The sequence below is a fragment of the Lathyrus oleraceus genome, chromosome 4 (genome assembly GCF_024323335.1).
Source record: "Lathyrus oleraceus cultivar Zhongwan6 chromosome 4, CAAS_Psat_ZW6_1.0, whole genome shotgun sequence".
Classification (NCBI taxonomy): domain Eukaryota; kingdom Viridiplantae; phylum Streptophyta; class Magnoliopsida; order Fabales; family Fabaceae; genus Lathyrus; species Lathyrus oleraceus.
In genome coordinates this window covers 145,740,274-145,752,343 of record NC_066582.1, presented here as the reverse complement: position 1 = coordinate 145,752,343, position 12,070 = coordinate 145,740,274, and the positions used below count along the sequence as shown (strand labels likewise).

The 12,070-nt window shown below is 34.6% G+C and overlaps 1 protein-coding gene across 1 annotated transcript; it reads left to right on the top strand.

The window, feature by feature from the left end:
• The first annotated feature begins 6,764 nt into the window (after positions 1-6,764).
• Positions 6,765-8,758, top strand: LOC127074171 (probable aspartyl protease At4g16563). The gene has a single exon (XM_051015466.1). It carries the CDS (start codon positions 7,113-7,115, stop codon positions 8,556-8,558), a length of 1,446 nt encoding a protein of 481 aa, XP_050871423.1. The 5' UTR covers positions 6,765-7,112; the 3' UTR covers positions 8,559-8,758.
• Positions 8,759-12,070: the final 3,312 nt, after the last annotated feature.

Sequence of the window (12,070 nt, the reverse complement as noted above, 5' to 3'; positions counted from 1 at the left end):
ATGGTGCCTTAAAAATCAAGAAATCACAAAGTGGCATTTCTAGGTCATGTTGGTTGGTCACATTTTGGCAAGAATGGCATGCCATTTGGTCCAAAGCCCATAATTTTTTCACCTTTCAGCTTTTCAAGATCTTCTTTGTGCCAAATGTCCTAATTGAGTCCCTATTCAAATTTGTTTCAAGGTCCAAGACCTAATTCATTGAGAAAGGACCTTAATTTTTGGATTGACCAAGCTAGTCAAGATGCCTAGCCAGATCTAGAATCATGACCATGACCACTACTTTACCTCATTCCATTTCCAAACCACAAATCCTTTTTACCTGTATCTTTTTTAAAATGATCAAGGACATGGCAAAGATTATTTGGAACAAGTTTCATTCAAAATGCACGAGCCAAATTCACTTGGCCCAAGTTCAAATATTAGATTTTTATCATGTTGCACAAACCAGATACTGCATTTTGATGCACCAAGCCCCTAAACCATATTGACTTGATTCCTTTTGACCCCTAACATATTGCATAACATAGTGTGGCATGTTTCATTTGGCCCAACTTCAAAGATTGGATTTTATCATGCTGCACAAACCACACCACACATGACCAGATTTTTCATTTTGATGCACCAAACCCCCAAACCACATTGATTTGATTCCTTTTTTGACCTCATTCCCTGAGTTGTCCATAGCCATTGGAGTTCATCTCTGAAACTGATTCTGACCAGGTACTTTCACTCATCTCCTTCACTCAAATAAGTTACCCTCTTTCTCAAAATCACTTGCTGGTGCTTAACCCCATGGTCTGAACCTTGATTATCTATTATCTACCATTTAATTTTATTTTTAGGTCAAATCGATTTTTTGTGATCTTGAGAAATTCTCCACACTCAGAGCCAAGAAATAGCTCATGAGTATGGAGATGAGAATGATGAAGTGTGGGGAGGTTGAATCCATGTTTGATTCCCTCTAAAAACACGAGTTTTTGAAGTTGTTGAGGTTGAAGACAACTTCGTGTTTGTTGCTTCACACATCTTTTGAATTCAAACGAATCATGTGTTTGCTTCCCATTGGTCCATTCACACGCGTGTTTTATTTTAGCAATCGTTCTAATATTTTATTCTACCAAGGTATTCCTTTGACACCACAAGGCGCTTGGCCAAGTGGATGGGGGTTGTCCACATGACCCCAAGGTCAGGGGTTCAACCCCCAGCGCACTCATATTATTTTTGGTCCCTTTCCTTTTTATTTCATTTTTTCTTATTTTCCACTATTTATTTCCATTTTGATTTTATTTTTTTCACCTTTATTTTTATTCTGATCAAAATATTTTTCAAAGACACCCTCATTATTTTCCTCCCTTTTATTTTATTACACCCTTGGTTTATTTTATTTGGGCATTTTTTGTGGACTTTTTATCTCTTGATTAATGTTGGCTAATGAGGTCTATTAGGTCATGACTTTGGATACTTAGGGTTGTTAAAACCTTCAATATTTCAAATCTATCAATGAATGATAAATGGATCGTTCATGATACTTTGAGGCATTGATAAGTTGCTTATGTTTATCCATATTCAAGTCATTTGATGCATAAATGAAGCCATGTTTGTGATACTAACTTTCTAATCTATTTAACTTATTTTATTTCCATTAATTACTAACCCTCTTATACTGTTGTTTCATTACCTAACTTGTATATAACTTGTACATAACATAATCAATCCTTAACTTGTACTTTAATCAATCATTAACTTGTAATCATAGAGTGATACAGTCTTCCTTTTTGTCAAACTATTTATAGATGGACTTGGGGTTGTATAACTTTCATTGTTCCAAATCTATTGTTAGATGATCATTGATCATCTTCAATACTTTGCCTCAGTGATAAGTTATCCCCTGATGCACCATATTTTGAATCTTTTGACCTATGGATAGATAATACTCAAATGTTTACCTTTTAAATATTACTAACCATTAATTATACTTCACTAACTTTGTTTACCACTAACCATTATTATTGTGGTCTTGTTATTATTATCTTGTGGTTTACTTCTATGTTAATTTTATTACCTTGTGATTTACTTTTATGTCATTGCATTGTAATTTACATTCAACAACTCATTACCATCATCCTCATTGTATATACTCCTCATGCATGTTTATTATTGTTATTTACTTATTGTCATCATACAATCAAAAGTAACAAAAACATGATAAAATGATAAGATCCAAAAAAATGCATTCCACTTATAATCAACCATGAGACTTAAAGGATTTCACTTAGGATATTTTCTTGGAGGACCTTGCCCTTATCATTTGACCCTATGTCTCAACCTTGGATTTCATCTATAACTTAAATACCTGTTGTAAGAATGGCATCATGGCACTCTCTAGGGAGACATGATTGTAATAACATTATCTTTTATTAGCTTAGGTCATTTTTGCACACACAAGGCTTTCTCTTGGGCTACCTTGCAATGTGACCATTTACTTTCTTTTTTGTTTACTTTGTATTTTCATTATATGTCACCAATTTCATAATCAAATCAATAAACCTTTGATACAATATCAAGTGGCATTTCCATAACCAAACTAAAAAACAATAAAAATATGATTAGTATTATGCGTCACGAGCCTTAAGTGGTAGAGAATTAGTAATAATGGAGTTTTCCTACCCTTACTATGATTATTTTGGACACAAGACACTTAGCTTGTTTGTATAGAATGTTCACCTATGCCCCTAGACCACTACGTAACACCCTAAACCCCGAATAATAGATTTTAAATAAAAATAACAGGAAAAGGATGTTACTTCATCATAATTACTTCATAAATCATAAAACAACAGATGTTGCACAATGGAAATTTATTTAGAAACACCATAAAATATGTCTGAATAGAACTAAACCAATACATCATAATCAAAATCTCATAATAGTTGATTGCAAACAAATCAAAGTAATGCAAACGAACGTCTTTATCCCCAGTGTTATAGATCAGAGCATTCTTATTCAAAAACTAGAATATACGGAAGATAAAAGTCTGTTGAGAGGCAACGACCATCTCACTGCAACAACGAACCTCGATCCTGCTAATCACCTGTGCAAAGCACACCAAAAAACTAAGAAAACAAGTAAGGGGTGAGAATACACTTACATATATTAATGGTGAAATTTTTGGCAAACAGGATGATAATCGAGAAACGATAATTCACTCAAAACATGAATGATAATCATGCAACCACAATCACAAAACACAACATTGAAACAATCATTCATCATAAGACACATCAATATATGCAAGAATAATGTTCACCAACTTCATCACCTAAATTCATGTGGTGCCAAAGTTTTGTGAACATCATAGGTATGTTAATGATATTGTCCATCATCGTAAAAAGTTGTCGGCCCCTTAACTGAACCGACGATCCCCACCATAGGATCTAAGACATGCCTCTAGTCCCTCAAATACACTAATGATCCCCACCATAGGATCTGAGGTCACCCAAAAATAGACCGAAGTCTCACCTAACTCCGAAATAGTATGAATGCATGACATGTTATGAGGATTTAAACCAACATTCATAAAAAATCACCCAAACATCATCAAAGGTTGTATATTCACCAAAATTTGATATTTCATCATTATCATCATAACATGTTCCAAGTATGAATCCAAATGTCAGTCATAGGCCTCTAGAATAACATCGTAACATCGTTAATTCCTCAAAAGGATTTAATTAAATTAATTGTAATGTTTTTACTTAATTTAGTTTTATTACAAAAAGTTAAAGTTATCATAACTAACATCACTAATTTTCCAACAAAAAAAACTTATTTCAACTAAGAACAAAGATTTTGTTAGTTTTAGTTTTATTTATAAAAATTATTATTATTCACTATAAAAATTAAACAAAATTTTGAAATTTATTATACTCAAAAGGTTAATCCTTATGGCATTGCCAACCGGCATTAAATACATAAAACAAAGAGAACTTTAATGAGTCTTATGGGCTTTTAATCCTAAACAAAATAAATAAATAAAACAAATAAACATAAATTGCTAAAATTTCAGAAAATAGGAAAACGTTGTTTTTGGAACTTATACAAACTTAAACGGCTAAAAAATGAATCTTGACTTCTGAGACTATTCCATTTTCGAAAAGGTATAATATGAGTTATTCTGACATCGGACGTCAAACTTGCGCAAAATTCTACTGAACAGCGCTGAAACGCGACTTCTCCTTCGATACCTGCAATCGACCATTTTACCTCAGATTTTCCAAGTTTCCACCTCCCAATGTCGAATTCTTACATCATACAATTCCCAATGACAAATTCTCAAAAGTTATGATTTTCCCCAAAAGATTTATTTTAGAGTTTTTAGAGAAAAGTTATCGATTAAGTTATTTTTTTATGAAAAAGGGATTACGGTTAACAGAACGATCAAAAAAGACAAAGATTGACCAAATAGGATTATCCATATAAACACTCGTGGGATATTATCACATAGATTTGACCAAAAGGGTTTTGGGAAAAACAACTGTGGTCAAACATTAAAGATCAACACTTTTTAATAAAACAATCATAAACATAGAATTTCATATTATACTATGATTTAACATCAAAATTCACTTTTATTAACAAATCACCAAAAACAATTTTGTCGATCCAAAAATCATATCGATCATCAAATGGGATTATCATTTGGGTACAAATCGTAACAACGATCGACTCCCAAAAACCAAAATTTTAATATAGAACATATTATTCATACAAAATCATACAATATGTGACCAAAGGGGTTGGGTCAAACCTCATATGGTCAGCATGAATCAATATAATAAAATACTTGTATTTTGATTCGATACATTTCATAGAGATAAGGGAACCCTCGTCATTTTGTTGCCTAAAACCCACCCTATAGTCTCCCTCTTATCTTATGGATTGAGCTTTCAAGGTCTTGATGTTCCTCTCTCTCCAAATCACTGCCTCACGATCCTCCTAAAATGGTCTCCTCATACTCAGATGTGTCGTTTAACGATATGTCTCAAACCTTAATTTTTATCCTCACTCTCAAACTCTCCCTTACGAGATATATATTATGTTTAATTCAACGTTAAGATTAATTCCCAAATATTTAATCTCAAACGAAATATTTATTTAATTAATAAATAAAATAAAATAACTCTTAAATTAAATAATTATTCAATTAAGCGTCACACCTTTAATATTTAAACAAAATATTTATTTGATTTTAAAAGGAAAATATGTCACACTATATTTGAATAATTAAATAACTATTATTATAAACCTCAAATAATTATTATCGTTATTTTAAATAATTAAATAAAATCTACCGCTCTCACCCAAATATTTTAATGATTATTAAATTATTAAAGTATCCTCGAATACTTTAAAACATCTTAAAACACCTAAAAACACACCAACATCACATAAATAAGTTATCAAATAATTCATAAAATACTATAATTAAATAAAAATAATTAAATAAGTTAGGGGTGTTACAATTGGAAGCTGAGAAATCGTCTTGAATGAGTAATAAATTACTTTTGTGGAAGATTAGCAAGAGGAAGAAGTAACTTTAAGGAAACCTTTTTTTATGACTTTCAAATGTTAGGCATTTGAGATTTTTTTGGAAAAAATCAATTCCCCAAAGAAATCATCATTACGGGAGAAAGAGACAATTTGGCAAAGATATGTCCATGCGCTTGCCATAATTGCCCACATCACTAGGTCAAGTCTATAAAATAGGCAACAACATGTTAGGTTTGGGTTACACCTCGGCCTTAGGATGGAAGAAAAACGTTCCAGGGTTCTTTTTGTCCAAACATTTCTCTCTTTCAGATTGGGTGCTTATATACATCCTAGAAATTTATGTTGATTGATCGATGTATAAGATCGGAAGAGGTCGGTGATGAAGTAGGAATGGCTCGGATGGAAGCCGGGTATTAGTCAAAATTAGAGCACTTATTTACTTAGGACATCCAAGACATAACTCGGTCCAAGAAAGCATCAGTCTGCCGGGTTGAGGGCCCTAAAGGGTCGAGGTGTTAAGTCTTGTACTAGGGGTATTGAACCCGGATAAGTCGGGATAATGATAAGAGGGTCACCCTCTATGAACAGTTTCGAAAGATGAAAGGTCACAAGGGCCCAATAATAAAAGGGACGAGTACATCATGGAGTTCCCTGAAATCGAGTAGTGATAAGGTCGAGTATTAAGAGGAATAGGTCGGATGATCGTACTCATACACACAAATTAGACTCAATGTCAATGTTAGGATACCATGTGAAGAGTCACAAGAGACAGTTACAAAATGTTCCATAATGACATGATAGTTACATATATTAATGGAAAAAACATTATTTAGCAATTATATGGACGCCAGTCTGAGGAGGCATGCATTAAGGGAGAAATGATGAGTCAAGTCATATAAATAGGAGATTCCTTAGATGAAAAGAGGGGGATCATATGGAAAAATACATAGGAGACACTTATAACCAATTAATTAGGTTTCTCCCCAACGTATAACGCAGAAGTCAACCTTTTAGTATTTTTTTAGTAAGAATATATATATATATATATATATATATATATATATATATATATATATATATATATATATATATATATATATATATATATATATATATATATATATATATATATATATGTGTGTGTGTATGTGTGTAAGTTGTGCAATATAAAATTTAAAGTTTGTTTCAATGAATGACATTCAACATTAATTGTCCAACATAATTTAATTTCAAAACATTCATGATTTATACATGTTGGTGGGTAGGTGTTTTATTGTGTTAGCATAACAAAGCTCATAATGTATTATACATTTTGAAACGATGATGCACCAAAGTGCTGCCAATATTTTGTACATGTGTATGGATGCGCCCACAAAGTTACCAATTCACCAGCTGGAAACATCAAAACCTTTGTCACTTTGCCTCAATTTCCTTTTTCCCTTTATAAACAACAAACAGAGCACCCTCACTCGCATCATCATATCACTCTACTCCATCTACAAATTCAAAATTTTGTCTTCTCTTTTCTCTCTACTTCACTTCTCAACTCAAAACCCAACCAAATGACTTCTCGTTCCCCCATGTTGCTGCTCCTCCTCGTTACACTCTTCATTTCACATTCTTCATCTCAAATGCTACTATTACCCCTAACACACTCACTTTCCAAAACCCAATTCAACACCACCCACAACCTCCTCAAATCCATCTCTACTCGTTCTATATCACGCTTCCACCACTACAAACATCGCCATCAACTCTCTCTCCCACTCTCTCCAGGATCCGACTACACTCTCTCTTTCAACATTGGTCCCCACTCTCAACCCATCACTCTCTACATGGACACAGGAAGCGACCTTGTCTGGTTCCCCTGCACCCCTTTTAACTGCATACTCTGTGAACTCAAACCCAACCCTTATTCTTCATCTCCCCTCACCAACATCTCCCACAGTGTTCCCGTTTCATGCAGCTCTAAAGCATGCTCTGCAGCACACAGTTCCATCTCTTCTTCCGATCTCTGCGCAATGGCTCGTTGCCCTTTAGATTACATTGAAACAAAAGACTGCGGTTCTTTTCACTGTCCACCGTTTTACTATGCATACGGCGACGGAAGCTTGATCGCTCGTCTCTATCGTGATACACTTTCTCTTTCTTCACTGCAACTCAGAAACTTCACATTCGGTTGTGCTCATACCACGTTTGCAGAACCAACCGGCGTTGCAGGGTTTGGCCGTGGCTTGCTCTCTCTCCCAGCTCAGTTAGCTAAGCATTCTCCTCAACTTGGAAACCGTTTCTCTTATTGTTTGGCTTCTCATTCTTTTCGTCGTGAACGGGTTCAAAAACTGAGTCCACTCATTCTGGGTCGTTACGATGATGAAAAACAGAGGAATGGTGGTGAAGCTGTTGAGTTTGTTTATACTTCAATGCTTGAGAATCCAAAGTATCCTTATTTTTACTGCGTTGGTTTGAAAGGAATTTCCGTAGGGAAAAAGACCGTTCCCGCGCCGGGGATTTTACGGAGGGTGAATAAGAGAGGTGACGGCGGTGTAGTTGTGGATTCTGGTACGACGTTTACGATGCTGCCGGCGGGGTTTTATAACTCGGTGGTGGTGGAGTTTGACCGCCGTGTCAGGCGAGTTAACCCACGGGCCCGTGAGATTGAGATGAAAACGGGGCTTTCGCCATGTTACCATTTGAACGCGGCGGCGGAAGTGCCGTCGTTGAAACTGCGTTTTGTTGGGGTGAATTCAAGTGTGGTGCTGCCTAGGAAGAATTACTTATATGAGTTTTTGGACGGTGGAAATGGGTTGAAGAAGAAGAGCAGAGTAGGTTGTTTGATGTTGATGAACGGTGGAGATGATTTTGAGGATAGTGGTGGGCCCGGGGCGATCCTTGGGAATTATCAACAGCAGGGATTTGAAGTTGAGTATGATCTTGAAAACAAGCGCGTGGGTTTCGCTAGGAGAAAGTGCGCGTCGCTTTGGGATCGACTCAATCGCGACAAAAACTAGCGTGTACATAGTTTCCTGCACAGTGCAATTGGATTCATTCCCCAATTTCAGCCACGGGTCGGTTTTATCGGCAAACTGGAATAAAGCGGGTTATGATTCATACACTGAATCTTGTATATATTTTATTTTATATAGTAATAATTTAGAATTTATGCTTGTATGTACTTCAATTGTGATAGGAAAAATCAGTTTATGGTGCACCTCATTTTTTGTTATTATCAACTATGCTGCTAATTATGTATCTTAAAAACGGACTACTATTTTTTGAATAAGGGTATTGTTGTGTTCGAGTTGTTATTTTAGGTTGGTGAGATGGAAGAATCGTGGCACAATAGTATGAGTTGAGTTGAGTTAAATTTTGGATTTTTTTTATTGTTAGTTGTATCTCCGATTTTATAGATACATCTTCGGACGCATCATGCATCAATGTTATAGTGTATTAGATGAGTGACATCTTAGATGAATACTTAAAAAAATTTGGAGATACATCTTTGGGTATTTTCAACAAATTAATTATAGTTGATCAGCTCAGTAAACATTTCAGAGATACATCTTCGAAAGTTTATGGCGATATTTTGAAATTTTTGCTATCACCTTTGTATGTCAGATATTTTCGGAGATACATCTCCGGAATATTTTGATAAAACATTGAGATGCATGATCACACAGTCATATTTGTTTTTCACTCAAAATTATCACAAAAAATTCTTCCATTCTCAATCCACATTTTCACTCCAAAACTTCGATCTTGTGTTTCATCACGTCAAATGGAGCAAAAGAAGTTGGAATTTAAGGTAAAGATCATTTATTTCAAGCTTTATTGTTCACGTTAATCTTGTTTTATGTCTGAAAAACTAGTGTTTATTTCGGAGATACATTTTCGGAACGAGTATGAACTTATCCGAAAATGCATTTTCGGTATTTGTCTGTGTTAATATTTTCAACTATGTTTATAGAATTAACACTTACTTACTGTTTTGTGGTAACTTGTTTCATTAGATATGGCGCACCCCAATATTTTTTCTAAACAAGTTGTGTCTCTGAATGTCAAAGGTGTTGTTGTAAAGGCGGTAGATGTTGGACAATCAATTTAAAAATGAGCAAGAGTTTGAATTTCGTGATCACATGCTTCAGTGGATTTATGCGGAGGGCTCCAAATTGGGATTTGATGTGGCTATCGAAAGGTCCGATAATCATTTAGATAGAATATATACTTTTGTAACAATGATGTGCGAAAGAAGCGTGAAATATAGACCTCATCTCCGGAATTTTAAACGAGACGACATCGGTTTAAGAAAATGTGAGTGTCCCTTTAAGTTGTGTGGTCATATGTGGTTTACATGACCATGACTTGTGTGAAAAGTTACTCGGTCACTCAATTGTGTGTCGCCTCATATCTTAAGAGAATGAATATATTACTCACATGACATTGAATTTGGTTCAATCGAAAAATATGGTTGCAACTCTGAAACGTAAAAGACCCAAAAATATCTCCAATATCAAGCAAGTGTACAATATTTGATACCAAACTAACAAGGCGTTGAGGGGGGATAGAACTGAAACGCAACAACTCTTGAAACTGTTGCATGATAACAGTTATGTGTCTAGGTACCGAACGCGCGAGGATGAAGTTACCGTTAGAGATATATTTTGGACTCATCTTGATTTCATCAAGTTGTTCAACATGTTTCCTATTATGCCACTACTATGAAAAACACTTATCACAACAGTTGGAAAACGGATACCACCGCGTCGAACCAACTGTTGTGAGGTAAGATATGATTGTATGTATGATGCTTTCCATCACGGTCGTACGACTGTGATTATATCTACTTAGCGCCCTACATACTACAACTGTTACTTTAAACAACCATTGTGATATCCTTTAATACAACATATTTAACAATGGTTGTGCTAAACAACCCTTGTGATATATAGACTTGAGTTTATTAGAAATCATGTGAAAGTCTTATTTCGTCAATGCTCACTAAACATATAACATTTCAATCTGCACTAGAATATTATAATATGACAAATTAAGTTATATTAGAGGAACAAGTTCACATTCAATGCTTGAGAAAAGGTATTCAACTCCTTATCTGCATTTTGCACTTTAACAGTCAGAACTTGATTTAATGATTATAGTTCTTCAACCACTCATGCCTTCACCTCTAGTACTTTTTCAAAATATTATCTACTCCGCAAACAATATTAGAGGTGGATAGAGAGGCGGTTGAAGATCTACAATCATTAAACCAAGTTCTAACTGTCAAAGAACAACATGCAGTTAACGATGTGAAGAATTCTTGTCAAGAATTAGACGTGTACCTGTTTTCGAATACAACTCTATACATCATATCATAATTTTCTAATGTTAACAACAATATTCATCAACAATAACCTATAAACTCATCCTTTAAACAAACATTAACAACAACAATTATCAACAATAAACTATAAACAACAAACACAACATATCAAGTCATAAAATGCTTCAGAAATGTACTATACATGTCCCATAATGGCGTGTCCACAATGAAATAAGGATGGAGCTAAAGTTAGAGTAACAAACTTAACATACATGTCTCATATATGGTGATATTCAATTGTTATTATGCAACTTGTTTTCTGTTGAAATGTGCAGTTACAGACAAGTTACTTGAAGACAAATAATTATTCAAGTTTGGGGTTGTGATGACAGTCCATCAGTGCATTAATTCGATCAAATGTACGTATCAAAACAAGTTAAAGATGGGCAAAAATGAAGAAGAAAGACCAAAGAATGAGGATAAAATAGTTAAGTGTGAAGAAATAGGACTTAGTGAAAAATCAGGTGAAGAAGGGAGTAAAAACGTACAACTACTGGAATAATCACGTGTGCGATAGGGATGTATCAGCTGCATTACGCGCGATGCAGGTCATCACGCGCGCGATGAGCCCTTTTTCTGAGCTTTTCTAATGCGTTATGGTCCATTCTAGAGGCTTTTTAAAGGGGATTTTGTCACTTTTTCAAGGGTTACAAATTTTGACTTAAGGAGTACGAGTTTTACAGCATCATAGGGGATTTTTAGAGCATTTGAAGTTATTGGAGGTCAATCTTTCAAGGAATCTCATATGCAATTCTTCTTAATTGTTTTTGATATTGTATTTTGAATTATGAGTAACTAAATCTCTATAGGTTAGGTTGTGTTTAATTAACCTGTTTCAATATTGTTGGTACACATGTTGATTTGAATTTGCACGAATACTTTGATCTATAATTATATTCAATTGCTTCTTGTTCGTAATGTTTTTTATGTGAGATACTCTTTTAATATGATTTTGGGCACATAGGGAATATTGACCATTAGTCTATGTGTTGGACCTAGGGCAACCGTCATGCTTACGCTGGTTGACTAGGGATAGAAAACCCCGAGTATTGGCTAGTGAATTAACGCTATGTTCCATCACCTAGTCATGCTTACATTAGTGGATTAGGGATAGGAAACTCCGAGTAGTGATTAATGAGTTAT